This window comes from Vanessa tameamea, chromosome 15 (assembly GCF_037043105.1).
Source record: "Vanessa tameamea isolate UH-Manoa-2023 chromosome 15, ilVanTame1 primary haplotype, whole genome shotgun sequence".
Lineage (NCBI taxonomy): Eukaryota > Metazoa > Arthropoda > Insecta > Lepidoptera > Nymphalidae > Vanessa > Vanessa tameamea.
Window position 1 is genome coordinate 339,485 of NC_087323.1, and position 27,617 is coordinate 367,101.

At 32.9% G+C, this 27,617-nt stretch overlaps 1 protein-coding gene across 1 annotated transcript; it reads left to right on the top strand.

The window, feature by feature from the left end:
- Nucleotides 1-27,056, top strand: LOC113396519 (uncharacterized). The gene is made up of 3 exons (XM_026634488.2): nt 1-348; nt 18,766-21,335; nt 25,848-27,056. The coding sequence occupies exons 2-3, from the start codon at nt 18,766-18,768 to the stop codon at nt 25,960-25,962; spliced, it is 2,685 nt and encodes an 894-aa protein (XP_026490273.2). The 5' UTR covers nt 1-348; the 3' UTR covers nt 25,963-27,056.
- Nucleotides 27,057-27,617: the final 561 nt, after the last annotated feature.

Genomic DNA, 27,617 nt, shown 5'->3' on the forward strand with positions numbered 1-27,617 from the left:
CGCGCTCTCACCGACATCGCCAGTTGCACCTGACGCCGCGCGCAGCACACACCGCCGTACTGTACACACTATCACAAACAAGTGAATCACTCGAATACACGACCAATCAGATAGACGCACACAGTGAAGAATCGCGTTCGAATATATTTTTCGAAATTTGAATTTTCGATTCGTTATTTTTTGAAAATTCAGAACTGAAATATTTTATACACGTATAGAATATCATAGGACGATCATATTTCATAGAATTTTCGAAGGCCAGTGAGAGTGTGTGAAGGAAAGTGAGACCGCGGCATGCGCCTGCGCCGCTGACATTTTCACTTTCTACGTGACGGGACACATTGAGCGGTGAGTGTTGTGTAATATCTTCGATGTGTGAATATTAAACATTTTACAATTATGTGTTAACGCTTTTTCTCAATTCAATATTGTTTCGAAATTAACTTTTAGGGATTTTAGAATGTATACAATTGTACGTTGAGCGATGAAGCTTTTTAATTAATTCTTATTAATTTCTTTATTTTTTAAATATTTTGCCAAATGTTTAAAAATAAAACCAAATTTTTAAAAAATTACAAAATGCAATTGCGTTTGATTTATAACAAAGGTTCATTAAATCCTCGAAATTTTATAGAAATATAAACATGATTAACTATATTCATTAATAGAATTTAATTGAATTCTATTCTATTGAGGAAACTGACATTTACGGTGCACGATTGTTACTGAGTGCACGCATTATCTAAAGTTCGTTGACCGGAAAATACAACATGTTCTACTTACATATATAATAAATGTTTAGTGTTAGAAATCATTCCATTTCTTTTAATCGCGGGCCGAGATGGCATTGTGACTAGAACATATTAATCTGAAGCGAACATTGAACTTAAATGTGCTCCATAGCTCATTTCATAACTCATCTCACTGCAGTGAAAGAAAATCTCCATGTGTTAGATGAAAATTTATCATATGCTTATCCACGAACCTGCATTGGAGCAGCGTGGTGGAATAAGCCCCTTTACCCAGCTGTGGACATTTATGAACTTTCACTTTCATTTACTATTATTATTATTTTAAATAAATATATAAATTTATATATATGACATTGTGACATGGTATATGACTGTTAGTCAGGAAATTGTTACACTTAGATTTTAACCATAAGAAAACTGTGAGAGAATACTTTGAAAATATCTTATCATAGTTTAGGGTCCTTTCCGCAAATTTGTATTTTTTTGCAACAACAGTACTACAAATTTATAGTAAATGAATTTATGAAAGGAAGTTCAAGACATTTGTATCTTTTGGTCTCTTTAACCAATCCCTATGAAGGTCCTTAGGTATCCTTAAAGCTCTTTACAAAACTATGAACCCCTTAACTAACTAAAACGCAATACCTAATAATTCCCAAAAGAAACAATTTAAAAATAAATTCCCTTTCTTGACGTATGCGATCTGCGCTTACGCATGCTGGAAATACTTGTCGCACCACAATTTTATCCACCAATTAGAGGAACAGTGTGGTAGAATAATCTCCAGGCTTATCCTTAAGGGGTGAGTTATCTGCCCAACAGGGGTGAATTTAGTACCTTCGCTGCTCTAGGCCTATGGAAGATTTACGCCACGCCCTTGACCCTTTTCCAAATTTTAGCGATATTTAAAAGAATCAATTAGTTATATTTTTAAAAAGGTGCTTTGAACATATTTTTGGCCAACCAAATTCCTGAAATGGCCTATAGGACTAAACGTCCTTATAAATCCCCAGCAATGGTAAATCTACAGGCTGTTACGTTAATTATCGATCACTTTACGAAATTAAACATCAAATACAAAAGCGTAGCAATCTTTAACTTATTACCTTGTAGTAGTTTGTATTGAGGATTATAAGTCTTGGGGAATTTAATAGCAATTGAAAATACCCATACAATGGCTTTATTTCTTGATGTGCCTGTTTTATTCCCGGCAACCAGACAATTGAAATGTAAGGATTATTCTTAGCTTATATAGTATTTTAACTTTACTGCATATACTATACAAAAGATTCAACATTTACATCTAATGGTGGAGGTCAAATTTGTTTCTTTGTACGAGTAAGTAGGTATTAATCTCCGGATCTACTGAACCAATTCTAAAAATATTTTGCCTACTTAAACAGCCCACTATCATTTAGCAATGTGGGCTAAATTTTAATATTATAAAAAGACATTTTCGTTTGAAATGTGAATATTTATAAGTCCAGTCGAATGAAAATGGAATTTATTTTCCACAGGGCTGAAACCGCTGGGCGCTATTAGTGAGATATATTAACTAGCGTTCGACAATACTTTACATACAAGTGGCAGCACTTTACGCTGTATTCCAGTTACCACATTAACCTCATTAAGACTAATGTCAGTTGACCTCGGAATTCTTGATATTGCTGCAAAAACCAAACAAAAACGAAACGATTTGCAACTTCTTCACAACTGCGATAAGTTCGACTTTGTTTTTATTATAATGTAAACACATTTGACTGGAAATATGCCAACGTTAAAGTGTATGCGTACGATGCCTTCGCAAATAACCTTATCGATATTTATTTGCAGATAAAAGGAATGTAAACTTTGAGTGGCGGTAGAAAATATTAAAAAATTCAATAAAACTAAAAAAAATGTAGTTGTAGACATTTTTTTTTCTTGAAATTTTGAATTGTCTCACTAAAGTAATTATTTATCTTCTATACATACATATAAAAAAATTGGAGTGTCTATTTGTAATATTTAACCGCTTAAGTATAACATTATAGCTTAATTATAACCGCTTTTTACTATATGCATATGTACACGGTACATATACCTAAATAACATTTTTTCAATTTTTATCTGCCTGTCTGTCTGTTTGTTCCGGCTAATCACTGTAACGGCTGGACCGATTTTGACGGGACTTTCACTGGCAGATAACTGATGTAATAAGGAGTAACTTAGGCTATACGATACGACATAAGACAACAATAACTTTTTTGTTAAATTTATTAATTTTTGTTCAATTCAAACGCGCACGAACTCGCGGGCACAGCTAGTTGTAAATATCAGTTGTAAATATAATCTACCATCGGATTATAAGAGAAAAAAAACATTTATAATTCTACTAAACTTCTAAAATTTCATATGTGATTATGTACTCGTTTTTTTTTTTTTTAATTTATCTTATCCTCATTAAATACTTCATCTCAGACGTACGTAAAAAATGTTATCTACGTCATTTTAACATAATTCAATATTATGTAGCAACTCTTACATAATTTCTTAACAAAAACGGTCACTTAAAAGCAAACGTATTCAATTAACAAAAAATCGAACCACGTTTTTCCTGTAAAATCAATTTCACAACGCAAAATAAACCTTATAGTATGTAATTATAGAGTACATATCGTATTATATATTGACAATCTCTATTTCTATTGATACGTATTATGTTGTGTAAGAGATTAGGAGCTGTGAACTAGACCAGTTACTAAACATGTGAATTAACTTTCTCAATGAAGTGAGTATGGGAGCGAAAACTTTAATTATTGTTTCATAAATTTTCACATTAACTATTAATGTAAGTAATTTTTTCTGGTGATCGATGGATGAGGGGTTACGCCTGCAAGAGAAAAAGAACGTGAGTTGAAATACAAAGTTAGGCGAACAAGTGCAGTTTGGATTTTGTTAATGTTTAAACGTGCCTCGGAAAATGATCGGTTCGTCCAGCGCTGAGACTGTCTCCGGTCGTTTCGGAATTGGTTTTTCGACTTGGAATTAAATCGGAAACGTATCGAAACCATTATAAATTAGTAGCAATGTCCCCTGCGCAGTTATTTCATCTTCATTGAGAATGACCGCCGTGTCCGATGGGACAAGAAACCATCATACGTAATTTATAAATTAAATTAATCTTCACATATAACTTGTCCCTGGTGTAAGAGTTGACTACAGTTTATTTCAATTTATGTCTTCGAGATCCCTACTAATATTGTAAATGCGAAAGTAGCTCTGTCTGTAACCTCTTCGCGCTTAAACCGGTGATCCGATATAGCTTTAGCCCTGGTGAAGGACATATGTATTACATTTTTATTACGAAAATCATCCCTGAAAAGGGGGGTGGAAATATGTACGCGGAATCAATATCAAAAATTAAAGTGAACTTTTTTGTGTTATAAAAAGTTATTGTTGTTGCGGGTAAATTCGCGCGTCCGGCTAATATTTTTATAAATATCCAATAAGTGACTACGTTAAATATCTACGGCGTGTAAATAACACTCGGATGTTCAACGCGTATGAGCATTGCCCACAGTGGATCGTGAGAGAACGAACATCACTGTAACACTAATAACGTATTACGATTATTGCTTTTACTTAGTAAATAAATTGTATATAATCGTAACATAAAAACATTGTAAGAACTAAATTTTATAAATACTCTATGTTGTCATTCTTTCGAATTGCACATAAATGTACCTATCCCATTGCAACAATGAAGTGGCTTAAAACTTCTATAACGGACAGAGTGAAGAGAAGACTGGTCTCGTTTAAACAACCTCGTATGAGATAAAAATGATCGACCGCGAGAACATCGGCGACTCCATAATAGCCAAGACGAAGGTGGAACAATTATAACTTGTTTTCAAGATTTTATTATCTGAGACGACGGAAAGTAGGTTTTGTTTTCACAATTACGAATACTTGTTTGAAGTAATTTAAGACTTGATATAAAACTAGTGGTCCCGTTGTCAGGTGAGTATAGTACAGGTGGCAGTACTACTAAATTATAATGGTTACGACATGCTCCCGATTTTATTCCGATCAGACTTTGAATATTCCTCACAGTAACAAATCAGTTTTTTTATGATATAGGCTGGAGGACGAGCAAATGGGCCTCCTGATGCTAATTGGTCAAATATTAACCGTTCCTTACATCGCCAATGCGCCACCAACCATGGAAACTAAGATGTTATGTCCCTTGTGCCTGTAGTTACTCACACTTCAAACCGGAACACAACAATACTGAGTACTGCTGTTTGGCGGTAGAATATCTGATAAGTAGGTGTTACCTACCCAGACAGATTTGCACAAAGTTATTAAAGCGTAATTACAACTGAGGTCCAACTCTACTTATTTATATTTGATAGGAAACAATCCCGATTATATTTCGATCCAATTTCGACCGAACTGCAACTGGATCGATGTTTTATTGGAATAGGAGAACGACGGAACTGCAACGATTAAATAAAATTCGATTGTGAAAAATGAACAATTTGTTAGCAGAATTGACGCCCTCGCTTAAATAGTAACAGTCAATAATTCTTCGTATTCATTGGTGTGGCATTTCTTGTAACGAGTTTTAGTATCTACATACATACACTGAGAAGATGAACATTAGCTTCGAGCAGTATCTCTCTGCTGGACACAGGCATATCCCAATGTGTGCCAAAGATCTGGTCCTTTGCCATCGCAATCGCTTTATGTTATAGATATGTCCATATTAAGCATAAAGTCTTCTATTATAATCAATTATATTGTCAAATACCAGTTCCCTTATGATATTATTAGTAACTCATTCATTAGGTATTCATTAATCCGCCATTATACGCTTCGAATTAGATTAGTTTCTGTTCTGCGACCAGTTCAAAATAACTTTCATCTAACACACCAGTTACATGTCACCAATTATGCATTATAAATAATAGCTTGATATTATAATAGCTGCCCGCGGCTCTGTTCGCGTTTGAATAACTACACACTCCAGTTTAAAACGTAGTATTAATATAATTCCTCTATTTTATTTCCTAGGGCAGAATTTTCGTTTCTATAATAAAATGCCGCAATATAATAACTTAAGACGAGAACGTGTTGTGGTGTACTAATAAAGTAACTACTGATTTTATGGCGGTGCTCGATATTACATACATACATTACATTTCGAACATATTTAGGTACTTATATATTTTATAAAAGATTTTAAATTAACACGGTTATTTTTATTACTAAAAGTATTTAAAACGGGATATTTACTGAGACTGTCTCGTGAACAAGACATTCGTAGATAATGTCGAAATATCGAGTTCCACCAAATAAAAATAAAAAAAAAACATGGTAAATATCCCGTTTTAAATACTTACTAGTTTTGTTTATCAAGTTACGTTTAAAATCTGCAAATATTAAGTGCCATAATAATCTCTCTTAATTTCCTAAGTCGGATCTTTTTAATCGTGTCTCTGTAGCGACGTAAGTGTTGTATCATACTGAATAAATAATTAATTGTAAATGTTCCATGTTAATAGGCGCCATGATAGCATAAGTCCAAAACACAACGTATTAGGATTGTCCACAGTTATCGTGTCGCATAACTATGTCGCTGACACCCATGAGACACAATAACGATGTCTTTAAGCATAATCGCATTGCATCCCAATGAGTGACACACATTCTTTATAATCTTCTTCAATATTGAATCCATAAAAAATTAAACTTAACGTTTGTTAAATGTAAGTAGCGAATAAGTCCCTGGAACACAACGAAATGAACGATACGAAGCCATGTTGTTTCGTGCTGGAATATTCGAAGAGTGCTTTGTATCGCGTCTTATGCAGTCTTATCACTAGTACTTTTTCATTTAAAAAAAAAAAATATATCATCTATTGAATTTGTATTCCGTGCGTGTGCACCACGACGCAGTCATTTTCTCTTCAACATCGCTGATGTAATACAAATAGACTTAAAAAACAACAACAAATAAAATTAAAACAACAATCTGGAAACTGAAAGCTTATGTGAAAGTTCTATGCTAATTCAATTAATAGTTTTTTGTTCCTAACAACAAAACGTGACTTTCTTTTTTATATCATTTTACATACCTTGATAACACTGAGAATACTTATGACCATTGTGTATAAGACTCATCCCATATAAGAAAATGTACGATATTGAATTTGCATGTTTTCTTAGTGGTAGAGCTTTGTGCAAGCCTGGGGGCCAATTCCTGAGAGGTTAAGATACATTCCCAGTTCCCTATCACACCTCACAGAAATAGACCTCAGCTCAATCGTAATTCTCCTTAATTACATATATCAGTTATGATACGATCCCGATTATATTCCGATTCAACTTCGACCGACAACAGGATCGTTGCGTTAGTAAAGTAAGTTAGCAATTTTGTATCGATTCGATCGCTATAAAGTGACAATTTGCTACATAATAGATGCCTGTCTCGGTGGGCACCATTCACTTATCATGTGTTCTACCACCAAACAGTAATACTTAGTATTATTGTGTTCCGGATTGAAGGGTGAGTGAGCCCGTACAGGCAGTAACTTCAGACACAAGGGACATAACGTCATAGTTCCGAAGCTTGAAGTCGGATTTTGTCATTTAATTAAATCAAATGTATTTAAGTAAACTTTACCATAAAATATTTTTGAATCATCAATATTTAAACTACACCTCCGTTTCGGAAAACAGCCTCTAGCGAGAAGAAACGGCAAGAAACTTATCAAATATCCATATTACAATGATGTTAGAATTCACGATTATTGTTCAATAAGTTCTGTGATGGAACCCGAGCCTAAATCCAGGTCTTTTTTTCCAAATAAGTATAGTATTACACTGTCCTAGGATCTACACTATATTAGTTACATAAAAACAAACTTTGAGTTTTGTTAAATTTCACCGAAATAATTGCATATTTTCACAAATATTAAACTACTGTCATTACGTGAATTCATTCGAATTGCTTAATTATCTAATGCGAAGTACTTCAATAATAATTGAGAGTCATAATGACGTGAGAAATTTTAAATAAGTTCGGAAGACTTCTCAGAACAACAACGGTGATGAAATACTTGATGATGTGAAAATTTGTTATTCTAGAGAGAAGACTTTAACTTATTTTCAGTTTATAATATTTCTTCACTGATACATAAAGTATGGTTTAAAATTTTCATGTTTTTGTTTAATGAGAACATTATTTTTGAACTACCCTCTAAGAAAATAATCTTACGTCTTGCTGAAATAAAAGTGGGCGAGGTGGCAGGTGCTACATCGTCACAGATGAACAGACAATGATAAATATAACCATTTCTTACATATAAAATGCGTAGGCAAACTGGCAAAGGGGCCATCTGATGGTAAGAGTTCACTACACCATTGAAAATAGGACTGTAAGGCACTGGCGCACTCTAAGCTCGCTCACTCACTTACTACTAATTGTTACTGTTTGGCGGTAGAAAATGTGGTACCTAACCTGACGAGTTTGCCAAAACCCTACCAGACTCTAACAGTAACGTATCAAAACAAATTTCGTTACATATGATATAAAATTTAAACAAAACAAAAAAAATCAATCAACACGATCGAAACTTGGTTTAACACCGTGAGTGTAACAGCGAATCGGAGAGATCGACACATTGGAGATAATTACGAATACCCGTCGATGTGTTATCGAAATAATCAGAATGCCTAATTGGTACCTCGTTGGAGCCCGACACGTGGGAACAATGTCATTCACCTTTCAACTATTGCTTTCATTACAATTACCCATATTGGCCCAGTGGTTAGAACGCGTGCATCTTAACCGATGATTTCGGGTTCAAACCCAGGCAGGCACCACTGAATTTTCATGTGCTTAATTTGTGTTTATAATTCATCTCGTGCTCGGCGGTGAAGGAAAACATCGTGAGGAAACCTGCATGTGTCTAATTTCAACGAAATTCTGCCACATGTGTATTCCACCAACCCGCATTGGAGCAGCGTGGTGGAATATGCTCCATACCTTCTCCTCAAAGGGAGAGGAGGCCTTAGCCCAGCAGTGGGAAATTCACAGGCTGTTTATGTTATGTTATGTACAATTACCAGATATTTTATTTCAGCACAAGAAAGTAATTAGAATAAGATTAATAAAAATAGATTAAAAATATTTTTAATTAAAAATATATATCACTCTGTGGATTGTCTAGCTTGCTAGTCCAATAAATTTCTAATATACAGAGACATATTTCAAAGTCTTCATCTTTAATAAAAGTGTAGATTTTCTAATTGTTCCACCATTACTACGTAGCAGAATTTCATGCTCTCTGACATCCTTTCAGCATTTCTGTACTTTCATGAATGTGATGAATTATAAACACAAAAACTATGAAACATGTGAAACTCAACAATCTCGGGATAAGATACACATTTACTTAATCAAAGGTAATCCCAAGGGATTCAAAGTAACATTTTGAACCGATTACGATCAGTCCAGTTTAAGCGTAATTAGTTTCAAATACTTAAACTTTCTTGTTTATGTTATTAGTAAGATTCACGCGATTCCGAAAACAAAATAAATAGCATCTATAAATTACATAAAAATATCGGAAACGTTTTAAATATGTAACAACTTTATGAGCCGTATGTATAATTGTATATGATAGACGTCAAGATACTTAATTTGTAACACGCCACGCAAGTTTTATTAAAATGTAACACGCGATGATATTAGAAACAGCTATTATAACAGGCAATAAATAATTATTGTCTATTTGATCAATACTGATTGAGTATTTTAAACTCCTAACAATCAAACAGTTTTTTAAGTGAAATAATCACTAATATTTCACTTCAGAAACTTCGATGTAACTTTTTAGGGCAATTAAAATTGCATGCTATACATGTTTATGTGATGAAGTCCTGTTAAACGGTCTCATTCGCACAGCAGTGTATGCGCAAACTCAGTGACACTCTATTCACTCTAATAATCAGGAGGGAATCTGACACGACAGGAGCAGGATCAACTGCTTAACTTACTCTCCACAGCGTATAAATACTGCGAACATCCCAAATCTAGGATACTACTGAGACAGTTCTATCCAGACAGTTAAACACTTATTGGGTTTTACGGTCAGCATAACAGTTACTGCATATTATACAGGCGGTACTTAAAGTCAAACTTATAACTTTTACTTATAATTCTACAAACACTGTCTTTATATAATCCGAGCCAACATACGCTTATATTGTTGTCAGAAATGACGAAAGTTTTCACATGAAACTGAGTACCTTCGAAGTACAGCCAAGAAATTAATGAATGTTTATCAAGGCAGGTGCGTTAATTAAAATCCATATCTATTCACCGGTCTGTGTGCTCTTGTGTACGTACACCATGCATTACGACTACACGACCCAGTGAATAGAATGTGTATCTTAATGTACCGACATATACTTAACCACAAATTGGGCACAGAACTTAATGGTGCATGATATTGAATAATACATGGATCGAATGAAACTCTGATACATGCGTATCCCCAATCCGTTCTGAAGCATCGTTGTAATATGCGCTACAAGCCTATTAAAAATTTAAGTATCATTAATAATTAATGAAAATATTCTTTAAAAAAAATTTAAATTTCAGATAAAAAGTCCTATAGCTTGTCAGATAGAATAAGTCGTGCCAATTATCATTAAAATTATGTAAGTTTACGACACGGAGCGACACGAACAGACAATTTAAAAATTATATATAGTGATAATTTAAATTTTCTTTGTTAAAGTTGTACAGAATCAACTCTGTGAGTGTGCTCATTGTCCACATTCAGAAGTTTTAGATTCTATAATTGTATTGACACCCTCGGTTCCTTTTTTAAATAAATTGTGTATCTTATGCTAACAATTCATGCAGGTACCACGCTCTCGCCTGTCATTCTATCATATAGCAATAGTTAGGTGGATCATTGTAATTATTGGCACTGAGCATTTAACGTCGTAGTTTTGGTATTGACGGTGTTACAATAGTATTATTTTTATTTTAGGATGTGACTACTTAAGGCTTGGAGTACTTTTGCCTGTATGCCTTTCTAAAATAAAAATATAATGGATTTAAGTGGGTACGACGAATGATGCATGGATTGAATATGAAATTAAAAGTCAAAGAGCAAAATAAAAAATGCGAATATCATCAGAACATCAGACCATTCGTCATCAGAACGTAACATTGCGTAAGACTTTCACCTCATTTGGTTTGTAATTACAACTTGCGACTAGACGAGGCCCACTCCAACTGTGCTTGCGATAAATAGTCATTAATTATCATGATAAGTACTAACTGGAACTGCCAACTTTTTAAAAAATATATTTATATATTTTTAAAGTAAAGCTTTAAGTGTTATTTAAAACAAACCCAGTCCAGAGCCAAATGGCTACGTGACTAGAATGCATGAATTTTATTTACTAGCCGAATCTGCTGCGTAATTACCCGCGCGTAATTTATAAAACTTTACCTATAGCACAGAAACTGTCACATCCCCTTTTACCACCTCGAGGGGTGAATTAAAAAATGTATCCTATGTCCTTCCTCGGGACTCAAACTGTCTCCACACTAAGTTCCATCTAAATCGGTTCAGCGGATTAAGCGCGAGGAGATAACAGACAGAGTTCCTGTCACATTTATAATATTAGTATAGATTTCATGGAGCAATTTATCCACTTCAAACTCTTCGAAACTCGCCACTAAATGACGCTGCAGCACGTCAACTTCTCTACCATTTAAACGATCGCTATGTCATTTGCAACGTATGTAAACAACACGAGTCCTCGGGAATATTCTAGTATAATATAATGACGAATAATAAAATAATTCATATAGAAATATAAATATAATACTAAACGATCCGAAGCCGAGTTCAAATATTATGAGACATACAGACGGCTAATTTCTAGTATATTGTAGTGGTTGTGTGCGTGTAATTCTCCAATCGGCCGCGACTCTTTATGTAACGGACTGTAATTACAAGCTAACGTCACACCTTTCCTAAATTCGATTCGGTTTCCTCGGTTGTGTAATATCCGTTTTTGGACGACGCCATATAAGAGCTTGCTTGTATGGGCATTTCCACGCTAGAACCTTGGCCTCATAACACAATGGCTTGTATAAAAGATTGTGTGTGACTTTGCGGTATTCGTATAATCGATATACACAATACACAGAGACAGAGAAAATAACATCTGAAATTATAGTTTTTCTTTTGTTTATTTAGTAAAAAATATGTCATTTTCAATAAACAGTACAGTATTGAAACTGGTTCGGGTATGTTTTTTTCCCATCCGAAATAAATTAGGTTGATTGTACAACCTTAATTTTTTGAAGTGCAAGTATCCCTTGGAAAATTTTCTTCGCTATCAAATTACAAAAATAATCTGGTATTATTTAAAAAGTATTTAATAACGTGTTAAGTCGTAAGGTACAAGATTTTTCTATTACCCTTATAAATGTAATATCTTGTAAATAATTCGATCAAGCAATACATAACGTGATCGCGATATCGAACCTGTCCTTACAGAACTACAGTGCAAAAGATAATGCTAGTGCTGCTAACGTGTTTGTAATTATTTCCACTCGGAACGAGTCACCATTACACAAATAAAAAATATACGATAATCACCATAAATACTTCATTATGCAGAAAACCAACAGTTTCTTGCCGGTCGTCTTCTACATTTCGAACCGGTACAGACACTGAATATCAAAAATGCTTATTAATAAGGAATATTTCGATTTTGATATTTATAATATTTGAATTAAACTACATATATACACACAATAACACACTAATAAAACAACCTTGCTTGCGTGGAACTGATCGCGCGATCTCTGATTAAATTCGACATGTCCTACCAGACACACAGGCCACACCTTTTTAACTAATTTAGTACTATTTATTTTATCTTGCAAGTACTTTAAATATGTTTCAGATATCGTGTACAAGATAGGTAAATGTTATCTCATGGCATTTATCCATTACAAAGGTCCTATATATAATGCCTTCATACGCCCTATCTTGCGATTCTTGCGATTAGTCAGTGTTTATTTTTATTCTATAATTACAGCCCGTGACTTTATATAATATTATATTAGTAAAGATTTCCAGTATAATAATTTATAAATGTTTGTTAATGCATATAATAAAAGTTTGGTATCCGTCTGAAAACTTAATAAAACTTAATAATTTGTTCAATAATTTATTTTTTATTTACAATGAAAAAATAATTCGATGACACATTTTATTCAATCTTTTTTTTTTTGCTATAACTCAAAGAAACCCAGCAAACAGCCTATTATTAAATGTTTAAATTATGGATAAACTGTAAATTAAACTTTACGTTTCATTATAATACGTCGATCATTCTTACTTTAAAATTAATTTTCTACAAAAACAACACATCGTGAACACAATTACGATCCTGCCCAACCCTGAGCCCGTATTCCGTAAATGTCACAAGTAGCTCAAAGCATTTGTAAGTAGATGTTGCAACTGCATTATTGCAACAGATAACGTTTTAAATGCAGAATACGTACGTAGAGCGTCACGATGTGACTTAAATATGGAATGGTTCAAATTACTATAGTAATAAGGTGTAACGCATTGAAAAGCGTTCAGTTCAAGGCGTTTTTATTTATGATGCCTTGGTATTTTGAGAAATGGACTGCTAAATATATAAATAATTTACGATTTTTTTGTTATTATATAATATACTTGCGCTAGCCCGTCCTGACTTCGTACGGGTGAAATTCATACAAAGTTATCTACTTAAAGTTGAAATTTCCAAAAATCCTTTCTTAGAGAGTCTTGCGAAAGGATTGACTGTGTTCTAATTCAAGGCAATTGGACCTAGTTTCGGAGTTCTCGTGATGAGTCCGTTAGTGGTATTCCCCTATTGTATATTTGTATATGTAATCATTCCAAAAAAGTAGTAATTTTATAAATTGTCGTCATTGACAAATATTTTAAGGCAAATTATTTACATTTGTATTATTTCAACGATAAAATAATTTATTTACAATTTCAGCACACAACACTTCGGTGTGTTTATATACCTCAATATACACAAAATACACTGGTTTATTTTAAGAAAACCTTTTCTAAAATAAGACTAACAAATAAATTACAAAACTCTACTATTATGTATTAGAAAATGTACACAACACAGTATTTTCCACACGCACGCCGTAGCTGGCACCATCCAGTTCCGTTGTAGGAATTAATCTCGTGGACATTGCCTGCGCAAGCGCATCGATTTCACTTTCATGGTGGCCGGACAGGCGGGCCGTTGACCTTGCACATAGTGGAAATTACCTTTTCAATTATGACAAATAACCTCACACGATTTAAATAACATATTTGCATTGAATTTATTAGTTAATACCAACTTATATTAAATAATATTATTTTTATACGGTATACTTTTTTAATACGTTAATTACCGTACATTTTACTCTATTACATATGTGTTTAACTCATTAAACTGTAAAAAAAACTAATATTATAATATCATACATAATATTAATATTTAAATTGATAAATTTAAACGAAACGCGAATAATAAAAAATATTTTCTTTGAAATATTTGAATATCATGGCAAAAACTTAATTAAGCACGTTAAGGTTTTCTAATTGCTTCTTATTTCATCCATGAGAATTATTATTCCTGACACAGAGGTAGATATAACACCGAATATTCTACTAACTTGTAACAGCTATGACACGTTTACGATTTCATTTGATCCAACTTTGACTACGTAACTTTTCTCTAGGGCCAATTCTACTTATTCGATTTCTAAAGAACTTCAACCAAATTGCAACTGAATAGTAGCGTCAACACTGTTAACATATTTCGTTTCGACTTGATTGCGATGAAGTGACAATTTATTAGTAGAATTAGCGCCCAGATTATTATCAAAATCTCGTTCTTTATAAACATTCGACTAAGAATTATGTACGAAATCATATGTTCTGTAGTATAGTCGTATTCAGGACAGAATTACGTTAACATTTGTAATATTAATTTGACCTTTCTGAACTAATAATAAATAAATGTAAGTAACAATAAGTACTATTCTACGTTATAACTATTGATTTGCAAAATATTGTTTAGATGAACACAATATTTGAACAAAAATCAACCGCGTTAAGCGAAACTATGAACTTTATTTATAGCGAATCAAACCATAAAACGCGAACCAAACATTACAAGTGACAATAACGTAATTAGGTCATAGTTTCTAAACGCGTTGCATGTGAAAACGATTTCCATTGCACGCGCATGCGCACACAACACGAGGAAACGATGAAAAGAGAAAAGAAAACAAAGGCGTGAAATGGCCCACATTGTACATAAAGCCTGTTATTACATATTACATTGTTTAACCGAAACCCGTAACGTAGTTGCAGAGTAAACAGGCTTGATGCAAACATATGAGCAACTAATCGAAATTAAAAGAATATTGTGTTACTAAACCTACTTGCGTAAAAATTATTTACCTTGATATAAATATACCGATGTATATTATTTATTTGTAACGATATTTTTTAATAAAGTTTTTTAAAAAAGGGTTGGCAGTTAAACTGTCCAAATTTGTATGAATCAAGGATACGTTTTGATCTATTACGATACACATGTTTCACAAAAACATTATTGCTCGTTATTATTTATGGCAAACTAATACAACCGAATAAACAAACGTTATAAAATAAAAAAATGCATATAATAACGTACATATATGTCTATTCTTACGAGGGGGCCGACTGGAATATGAAGACCGAAAATCAAGTGTTCGTGCTTCATTTGTTTTTAAATATAAATTAACAGCAAGAAGGAGGTTGGTGGTGGAAGGTTGATGAAAGAAAACATCAGTAAACCCGAATGTGTCTGGTGAAATTCAGCCTTTAAGTGCAAATTTTTTTTTGAGTATTTGAATATGTTTTGAAATTTGAGAGGAAAGTTTGATACTAATTGCACTACGCACATATAGTATATTTTCATTTGACACATGCAAAACATAGTTTTCCTAGGGACGTTCTTCACTGCCTTCAAAATGCCTGAATCACATTAATCCAATCCTTCGGCTATTGCCTATTAAAAGTTTAAAAAACAGAATATACATATATTTATAAAAATTTTCTCCTTCACCAAAATACTTTAATAAAATAAATAATTTATCCAAATATGATCAAATGTTGAAATAATTGTTTAAACATAATTATTATATTTAAAACAAAACATTATAATATACTGGCATTGGTGTTAAATTACGCTCGAAAACCGTAAAGTTAATCTATATAAAATCGCAAAGTGATTCTATAATTATCTTCGCTCTAGTAATCGCGTCCTGAACACTTTAGTAAAGTGCCTGTATCATTCGATTCAACTAAAGGTATATGAGCTTAAATAATTATAAATCAGTCAGCGTGACGATCGGATGCTATTTGGTCCATGATTAGAATATTTTAACGGCCTCGTTGATCTAGAATTGGATTTTAAGACTGCAGACCTCGAGGTTCTAAGTTTAAACCCGGGGTTGGACTAGTTGAGCAGCTCAAAGTTTGGAAGTTAGCAGTGTTAAGTCCTGAACCCTTCTGGGGCATTTCAGATTATAATAGTGCCCTCACTGGTGTTGTTTTGGCTCGGGTGTTTACGCATACAATTGGGCACAATAATATTTGAGCTTGGTTAATCTGATTCGATACCGTTCGCCGTGATCCAAATCGGTCTGGGCATCATTACCGTACATCGGGTATATAGGTAACCATAGGCGTATTCAGTGTTCAAATGTATTACATTCCTTGTTCTCTTTATATATTCATAATATTATAAAAATAAATATTAATAACTAATAAATATTCACAATTACTTACCTCGCCAATGTGGAACTCAGATATTATGTACCTTGTGCCTGTAGTTCCCCTGGCTCACTCACACTTCGAACCAAAACATAATAAACGATACAGTAGTGCTATTTGGTGGTAGAATATCTGATGAGACGGGCTTTCACAGAACTCTACCACCAAGTACCTAAACAAATTTCAACATGTTTAGAAGATAAATACCTACCTCCTTACTTTTATAATATTGCTTATAAATATGCTTTTCTGTATATTACCTATTCGCAAATTTTTTGCACCGCATCGATCATTATTAGAATTTATTATTGAACTACAAAAACGGTTCACGCCAACAAGACTGTTTACAATTTCCTTTATTTCAAACGTTTACTTTCGACGGTAAAACCGTAATAATTTCTTTAGTTATTTCCAATTAAAGTAATCCTTTTATTAATAAATAAATAAATTGCAAAAAAAAATGTTAGTAAAACTTGTGGTTAACTTACTAAATATATTTTATGTGCCTGAATATGTAAGCCTCGTCTAATTTCGACAAATATATCCATTTTTTTTTTAAATTATAACGCAAAAATAAAATATTTAACTGATTATAAAAACATTTTATAATTATAAAACCATAACTATTACTAAATGATATATAATGATTAACAAAATTAACAAAATGAGACTCAACAAATGTTGTCGCTAAAGCAGCGATTTCTTTAAACGGAATTATTGTAAAATATATACGTATTTTATTAGAACGTGTAAAAATTGTGAATTAAAGTCGATTGATATAAAATAAGCATTGAAAACACCGTGTAAATTGTGTATTACAAGCGAATTGATTTTTAGTGAAAGTGTTGGGAAATTATTTAAGACGTGTGACCGTTTCCCAGCTGTAACGATACCGATTAAATGTAACGAATTAATTTAATTCAGTTTTTATTAAAGTTAATGTTCGATACCATTAAGATGAATGAGAAGAGAAAATTTTAACTTTTTTAAATTATGACGGCTTAAATGGCTTTCTAATATAATCATTTTGAGGAAGGAAGGGTTTTTTCATACAACACAACTCTACAACATCATTAATAATTATATTTTCGTGCCAATGTGTGTGTGTGCACTGTGCACAAGTCCATTCCCTATTTATGCAGTTTTGGCAATCGTTTTTCGTTATTTCGAGATGTATCACGTCATCATATCATAGTATTTATCTTACCAAAATATCTTATACAGTTTACGTATACGTACTATTTACTATTAAGATGGAAATTATTGGTATAATTTGATTCACTGTCTTCTATTATCATTGCAACTGACAAGCAGTTTATTAATAATTTTATAGCTTGTCAAGACAATGCGTGAAATCCGAAACATCCGACCAGTAATTTTAAAACAAGAACTATCACAGTCACTAGTTACGGCGGATATCATTATCGCGACAGAACGCGCTGCGAATGTTGATTTTAGGCATTCCATTGGAAAAAGTGAAGTTTATTTTCGTAAAGACTATAAAACATTCGTATTACATACTAATAATATCAGTTTAGCTTCATTGTTCCATTCTTTTACTTTTTTTAAGTGTATATACTTTTTTATTATGTATGTTATACTTTTTTATAAATAATGAAATATTTTATATAGGTTACACTGAAAGAGCTTTGATTTTTAAGAAATTTGGATAAATACAAGTAGTCACTAAGATTAGCTAATCGTGTTTCAAACGAGCTCGTTTTAAACACGAACTCGGTGTCTATATGATTTGTATAGAAAATAATTTCCCATCAATATAATATTCAAATAAGAAAGTTTATGAATAAATATAATAAGCATTATGGTTATGTCAGAGCTGGTTCGATAACAGGTACAAAGCATAAATCATGGCCGTCAAGTATTCCACCTTGCATAATATCATAGGCAGTGAGATCACGATTCACACGTGACCCACTAAGGTATACACTTGTTATTAAATGTGTAAACAGAGCAATTATAAAAATTGTTTCAAAATAGCCATCATATTTTATGGTTTATATTTGTGAAATTATAAAGATTTTTGAGCTTTATAGCTTTGTAAACATTTTATTTATTAGCGCTTTTACTTGTTTCAGATGGCTCCCGTAAGCCAAATACGGGTATGTGCCATGCTGTGGCTGTTCTGCGCAATCAGTGCAAGAGCAGATCCCAGTGAAAATACTACAACCACCAAAACGATCCGAACCACCATTCTACCATCACGGACAACGCGGACCGAGCTGAAGGTTTCCAGAAGTCTGAATCCTCACGAAACTCAGACCCTCAATGTGAGAACCAAATCAGGTCATTTAACACAATTAATAGTCAAGAAGAAAGATGCAAAATCAACTACTTATGGCAGTAGTACATCACCAGCGCCAACTACGATTTCTGTTCGGACAACTCTAACGACTGCTAGGGTTAATAACAATAATAATACGGACGACAATAAAAATAAAACGGATTCGAGGGACCAAAGAAAACTTCATTTCGGTTCGGTTAACAGCGACCTAGCCGGTTACGACTATTATTTAAACAGAAACAAACATGATGATTTTGCAGATGTAAAAGCAGAATACGGTAACTGGTCCCCAGTTTCTGTTTATCCCGAGTCTCATATCCAGGAAGATGGTAAAAAGCCGGAGGCAGATCCTGAGACATCAAATTACTATCCAACATACGATAACGACAAAAAAACTGAAAATAAAAGAGTTTATATAACTTCAGCCAGTTTTATGGATTACAACAGTCCTATCAAAAGCTACAGATTCGACCCGCACAACCCCGTTATAAAGAATGATAGAAACCCAGTGTACATAGAAGTAGTAAGTACAAAAGTCTCTGATGATAATGAAAAATCTTTAAAAGTACCTGATCCAGTTGTGGTGAGTTCTGAGTCTATGTATATAAAGAAAGCTTTGGAAAAGTATAACAATAAGCGTGGTAGATCTATACTCACTCTTGGTGAAGATGGCATACCAGAAATACAAGGAATCAGAGTGCCTGACGATGAGTCTGATAAGAAAACTTGGAGAAATGCGAGAGTTGTTAACGGAGAATTAGTGCCGTACCCTGAAGGTTATACACCACCAAGAGCTATACCTGAAGCAGACGTTTACCCAGATATAGCAGCCGTAGAGCCATCACAAAATTTAGGTCCTTTTACCAAAGATGATAATTTTGAGCAGAAAGACGGACCGTTCACAAAATTCGATAATATCAAATTTGAAAATGATGACTTCATTCCATCTACATTCACATACAAACCGAAGAAAGAAAATCATTATTATAAAAATGGCTATGGACCTTTTACTAAAGCAGATAACTCTAAAGTTGCAAATTCGAAGCTCATTGAATATATTAAACAGATCAATGAACAAGAATTGAAAAGGGACTATTTTAGTGGACGCAGCTCTCGAGCCAATAACGGTGACTTAGAATACGCTGAAAGTCACATTCAAAGACGTATGCTACAACATCCAGGTGAAGTAAACTTTCCCAATTCTATTATGTATACACCGAAAAATGCCAAACCAGGTTTTGACGAAAGTGTAAGAAATCCTGTTCTCCAGTACGCTCATCCTGACCTTGGAATTCAACCTGCAAAAGCTACACGAGATAATATCGAAAACTACGATAACAAGGAACGTAAAGTAAAATATTACACAAGTGTACCAAAAAGCGCTCACCCATATCCTATGGAACCAATACATGGTTACAATCAACAACGCAGTCAAAACAATGGACCAAACGCTAACAGATACTATGAAGATGAATATAATAAATTTTCATACTATGACAATTCTCATAGTAGATATCCTTACGGCTACGGTTACGTAAAACGAGTTCCTGAACCATCTTTATGGCAAAGATTTACAGATTCAATGAAAGATACGATTAACACCGCCAGTGAGACAGTTCACCAATTTACCAGGCCTCTTATAGAGCCAATCGCTAAAGTGACGCAGCCCGTCCTTGATCCTCTTGTCGAAGCAACTCATAAAATATCACACAACTTGGGTCTTTATCCGTCTAATTCTTTACAAAGTCAGAGATATGCTCAAGATAAAATCGGTGTAGCAGCTGCTGCATCAGGGGCTCCAGCAATGTTACCAGCGCTGGGTTTAATGGCTGGTGGTGCTGCTCTAGGATTAGGAGCAGTAGCGGTTGGAAGACTGCTGGATGTTAATATCATGCGTAGTACTAATGACGAGGATACTTTAGATGAAATTGAAAAAGAACACAAACGAGCCTTCGCTAACGCTCCATATGACATCGACCGGAAAATACTAAGCAGACAGCAATACTATGATGATAATTATAAAATGCCAAGTGAAAATGTATATGTTGTTATGTCACCAGACAATGTAGAAGGCAGTCGTGCGAAAAGAGACGCAATTAGCATTTATAAGCCTTATAAGAATATTTTTGTTAGACAAAGACGTAGTGTTAAAAGAGCGTTAGACGGTGATATGCCAGATGACTTGCAAAATTTGGATGGTAGCCCGAGCACCTCCAGCCTCACTTCGGCAGCTTTGGACCTCGTGAAACAGACGGATTGGAGGGACTCACAATGCGCCAAGTTTACCTTTTGTAAAGTCTTAACTTCCCAGTCTTCGGATTCTCTGTTTGCAATGGAGAAGAAAATGGAATCTCTTCTAAAAATGTAAGTAATCATTTATATTTTCATATTGAATAAGTCTTCACGTGTTATTTACGAAGGCTCTCTAAGACTATGTACATACGTTTTGATAGTATATATTTAATTTTACTTAAACAGTATTTCTTACTTTGCTAAACGGCGGTGACAATATACTAATACGTGTTACTACTGCTCGTCTGCTTTCGTATAGAAAAAAAAAACACTTTCATCGCGACATGGTAAAATCCAAGGCTACGTTCGAGTATTTCCGGGTGCATTCACCTAGCTTTCTAAAGGTCAGATGACGCTAAGTAAACAATACACTTGAAAATACCCGTTACGCAATATGTCGGATAACACTTTCCTCTGATAATATAACACTCATTCTTTATATTATAACAACTTTCGAAATAGATAAACATTAAAATGATATGTAAATATTAATTCAAAATCATCCGATGTTTATTTATTAGCTATATTAATATGTATATTATTTAATAATATAGTCGTATCTACGATATTCAAAGACGTAATTTTTTTTTTTGTTTTCGTACACATATTTTTCAAGTTATAGGTATTACAAAATAATAAGAAAATTTTACTATAACCGCTATTTTTCTTGTGCCTGTAGTTACCCTGGCTCACTCACCCTTCAAACGGAGCATAATAATACAAACATCAAAATTTTACTTACATCTTATTTTATTTTTATTTTTTGAATTTATTTTGTTAAGTCTAGTTATCTATTATAGATTATTGGTACACGATGATAGCGAAATCATCAATTTACTTAATACCAAATAGGTATATATGTATATGAATATTATACTATAGTATTTATTTTAATGTTGTTAATCATGTATGAAACAGTTGTTGCGTGTTAGTCAAAGCAAAGCGAGAGAAATCTATAATTTATATATGAACATGACTGAAAGTAAGTTATTACAAATAAAAATTATATCGTAAATAACAAAAAACATACATTATTATCCTTCTAAACTTGCCTTCATCGTAGTTTAAATATAACTTTTTATTTTTTTAATTTATTTAGATATGCATGCTCATTGTTGAAGTCTGTTTTAATTTTCTGCTAAAGAGTATCACATATGAGCCAGATTATATAGGATGCGGTTATGACTAGATACACTATAAAAATACTGATTACAATAACTTAATTTTATTAGTCCCGACTATTTTGGAAATCTTATAATAAATTAATTTTAACTTAGTCATAACTATAAACCAAAAGTCAATAAAAACTTAACAGAAGCGATTATCTTCTAATCTTTTTTACAAATACGCCATTAATAATTACAATAATAGCGATTTTGAGGTATTAATAAAAAGATGCGTCGTTTCGCACTACCTTGAATCACTACCGGGAAGCACTACCGCGTTTTTGTATTCGATTTTGTTGCTGCACTACAATATTTATAATCTGAATAAGTTAAAACTAATTTGTTACAAAATTTTCAATAGAATCGGCGAACGGAGAAGAAACGAATATTAATTAAAATTATATCTTTAACCTCTAAAGCGATTACAACTGTCTTCCGCGATTAATCTGTTTTTTATTTTTTTTAATTATAGAATGAACACGGCCCTGTTACAGTTCTGTTATATAATGTACAATTTTTTATCTTGTACTTATGTTTCTAGTGCGAAGGTGAAAGTAATCACGATGAACATCGATAAATAATTAAATATTAATATTGATTGGTATCAGGTTTAAAACATTGTATAAGATGTCATTAGACATTTTTGTAATTGATATATAATTACGTTTAATTCATTTAAATTAATGAGTAATGTAATTAGATATTAAGTAAGTTGTAATAATCTAACATAAGTACGTACATATGTACTTATTAGGTTCATGAGATTAGCTTCTTTGTAAGCATGAGTTATTTGGAACTTAAACATTTCGTTTCTGCTTGAAATGTATGGATAAAGGCTATGACGTTAGTAAACTCGTAGATTTTTGTCAATAGACGGTTATGTTATTTATAATTATATTTAAATTATTGTCTAGATCGTCCCTCTAACACCGAAAAAAGAAAAATGCTTTTATTAAATTAAATCAAACGAAATGATTTTAAAAAATTAACGTCTGATGATTTCATATAATACAATAAATTCGAATAAAAATTAATTTGCACCTACATTATGGTTAAAATATAAGTATAATATGCTAGGTTTACTAATATAAATATTTCATGATCAGGTTAATTGTTATCGACATTTGCTTTTACTTAAAATGACAAACATAGAAACGGCGTCAGGAGGGCTACATTGTAATTACGTAAACAATTATGAAGGTTTATCTCATTAGCAAGTTGATGCAGTCTCGTGTATTATCGCATAATAGCTGGATTATTTTACTCATAAACAGACGCCTGAATACCGATTCCTATTTTTTATGCGTTGTAAATGTCGTCTCCGTTACAAATCTTCATCCCCAACTTCACCCTCATTGTTATTTTGTCAGATTGCCATGGAGGTTTCTTATATAGTAGACCGTAATGTAAAACCGTGTACCAAGAATATATCCGTGTGAACAAAAACAATTGTCTATTCTGTGGTCACCTCAGACAGTTTGCCGCCAAATCGCCGACGCGTTGAAATTCTCGTCACCAAATTACATAACACTCGGATACGCGAATGCGGTGAAAGTGAACCAACCGCATTCTGCCCATGCCCAACGGAAATAAAAAAAAAGTTTATTACCTATTTATTATTTTATAATTCCATATACAAAAAGCGTGAACCTATTTCGTAAGCCAACTCGTTTTACGGTTTTGAAATATGTTTATTTTTTTTAAATGATATATTTTTATAGCTCTATAACAAAATTATTATGGAAATGTATTTTTGTATACACAATTTAAATAAAACAAACTATTCAGACAATATTTGTCACATATAAATACAACATTTGAATTTGTAAGACGGTAATTTAATTGTAACAAATTATATGTGTCTGTATTTTGATTTTAGAAGCTTACTTTTTCTTTGTAATATGTACAATAGGTAATTGATTTAAAACCAAGCCATGTTTTTATACATTCGGTATACTAACACAATATTTCATTTTTAATCTGTTTTTAAATTCTATATATTTATTCGTAAAAATGTTGGTCTTCGTCTAAAAAATAATATGTAGATACTTATAATTTTACAAAAATACAGATTCATAAATGCAACATTACAAATGTGTATACAAAATCGATCGAATTGCAAACGAAATTAAAATTCTTATTTCGACCACCAACGTTACTATTATATTTAGAAGTAAATCTATCGGAGTATAATTTATATATTTTAACTGAATTATAACATCGATTCATAGAAATACGAACCCATGTCTTAAACGCGGGAAACGATCATCCTTACTTTCTTTTTCCTTGGAAATGTTATCTCGTTTCTATACGCAGTTACAAATGATCGAGCGTAGATATTGACAACGCTGTATTACTCATTTTATTTAGATTTAATTATAATTATCATAATATATAATCTCAATACTTATAACATCGGAATAGGTAATATATATCTTCGAAATCATAATAAAAATGTTTTCGATTCCGCAAAGTAAATAAATTCTCGCAGGGGCAAGGTTTTACAAAATTCCGCTGATATTTTTAGCGTTGGCAATTAAATAAATTTAATTTTTATGAATACAATTCACTCATTACAAAATTATCCTGTTGATACAAAGCGTGGAGTTAGAATTTAGTACCGTTATTTAAGGCGGGATAATAACAACTGTGAATTCATTTAATTGTAAAGGTACTATACACGTAATACCTTTGTATCACCTGGTCCATTCGCCCGTCCACCTATCTACATTTTATAAACAATAAATTATGTACCTACAAGAGTCACATACATTTTGCTGGTTCCTCTAAGGACACGCCACACTCTAAAGCAGTGATTCCCAAAGTGGTCTAGGTGGACCCCCAGGAGTCCACGAGAGACTTGTTGGGGGTCTACGTAGGCGTGAATAAAAAATGGGGGTCTATAAGATGTTAATGGGGGTCCACGAATATTTATCTGCTTTTGATAGTAAAGAGCAAAAATGTAAGCATAGTTTTTATAAGGGCCTACCTACACTGTTTTAAGTACCTAACTAAGCAGATAATATTTTAATAAGGCAACCGACTGTTACTTGTCCAAACTTGCGTATTCGATATAACGTACAATTTCGTGTACAGACTTGCAAAGCGCTATCCGCCCGACAATGCTTAATGCTTGTTCAGACATGAACTAGATCACCACTATTAATACTTGATACCTACCTTTTTTTTTTCGTCATCAGTTTGAAAGAAGCACTAACAAATACATAGATTTCAATTGCTGAAATACTCGTAGGGTTACAGACACATGCCAATAGGTGGTCCACGAGAAAAATAAGTTTGGGAACTACTGCTCTAGAGGGAGATTTACAAGAATAAGTAGCGACTATACTCAGAATTCCTTATGAATAATACTGTTTATAGAGCAGACGACGCTATATATTCAATGGTATATTTTCAGGATATCTCGCGGCAACAGCGCCAACGCGGCGGCCGTGGCGACGCACCTCGGCGACGTCATGTCGGCCAGCCGCGACCACGCCTGCAGCCGGTTCCACTGCAACACGCAGCGATAGACGCCGGAGACAAACGGCTCACGTCCAAGTCTTCATCAAATCATAAATTTGTTTTGTTTACAGAACATTTTGAATTGTTAAGATAACTGTAGATAGAGACAACTATTAAGTATTTGTAGAATATTCGATTGTATAGCGTTTTCCAATGCCAAGAGGAGTACAGATTAATAAAGAACTTTGACATTGAAGTGACATGACGAGATTAATGGTCGACTTCTAAAATAGTTTATCGTGTTTAGGACATTATCAACTCATGACAAAATGGCGTTTTGAATTTCGGCGAAGTTGTTATTGAAACTTAAAATTAAAGTTGATATAAGTATTTAAGTAGAATAGTGTTGAAATATAAATAAATATATATTAACCAACAACGACTTGTACTACATAATATAGCTGAACTATTAGTGAATTGCGTGTAATATGTAAATAAACTCCTTTACTTATCTTTACTCCTTCTGGCATTGGAATACAGTTTAGAATTGTCAATTCATTTCAATAGATATGATACCCTAAAAAAGGGTTTAAATTCAGCCAGAATGATTTATGAAAAAAGGCGACTTTTATATTTGTATTTATGGTCTATTGAAATGAGTTTTAATATGTATTTTATAGACACTAACATTTGTGATTGATGGAAGATTGTAAGAGAGAATAATATCGAATGCAACAGACTTCTGTTTAGTAATAATGATACCTTGATATTGTAACACAATTAGTCGATAAGTTACATGAGAAAAATCATAATATTACAAAAATATGTCAGCCATATTGAACGTCGTTCCTAGAATTTAAAAATATAGCCGCCGTTTTGTTACCATTTGTAAAACTCCTTACATTCTGTCGAAAGCTAACACTCTGAAATTATTTAAGAAACCTAGTTTTATAATTACTTATATTATCCAAAGTTTGCGTTTCATATTTAATTCAATCTATTTATAAAATAATTATTTTAATGTTAAACTATTTAAATAGCTGTAAGTCGTTCTTAATATATTTATTTAAATTATTCTAAACCGCTTCCGTAAGATGTAAATACGCTTTCGTAATGATGTAAATTATTTATTTATTTTTACAAAATAAATTTTAAACAATAAGTTTTTTTTAACTCAACTAATCATTTCGACAATCGAAATCAAAAAAATAATAATAAAAATCAATTAAAATTTCCAACAACCAGACCTTAGATTATTTATATACATATCTAGATAGAGTCGCCCTACAAAAGAACTAAAAGGGGCGACTGTACTATGTTAGAGTACGCCGAACGCTCGCCAATCCTTATAGGTACAACTTTACTACTGTGCGTGTACTTACACTCTGTGCAAGTTAGCTTGATCTTTTTGACAGACGGACTAGGGATTAGAAACAGAATATATAACATATATAACAGTCGATGGAACGATGGAATGCGTAATTCAAATTAGAATTCAATTTTTTTAAAAAAAATTTCTAAAAAGAGTCATACCAGCTAAAGAGACCCCAACCACTAGCCAAAGAGACCCCAACCAAAAAGATCACCGTTCGTAACAATAACTTAACAATGATCTTTAATAAGGATTTTTGTAATCGATATTTGTAGCAGTTACTGCCTGTTATTTGCGTCCCTACTGTCCGACCGATGTTACATTGTACAAGCGTCTATTATTTTCGGTGTT

Bases quoted from the DNA above. Each gene is read 5' to 3' on its own strand.
- LOC113396519 (XM_026634488.2), top strand. From the start codon at position 18,766: ATGGCTCCCGTAAGCCAAATACGGGTATGTGCCATGCTGTGGCTGTTC. The intron at 21,336-25,847 runs GTAAGTAATCAT...GTATATTTTCAG, and splicing joins ATGGAATCTCTTCTAAAAAT to GATATCTCGCGGCAACAGCG.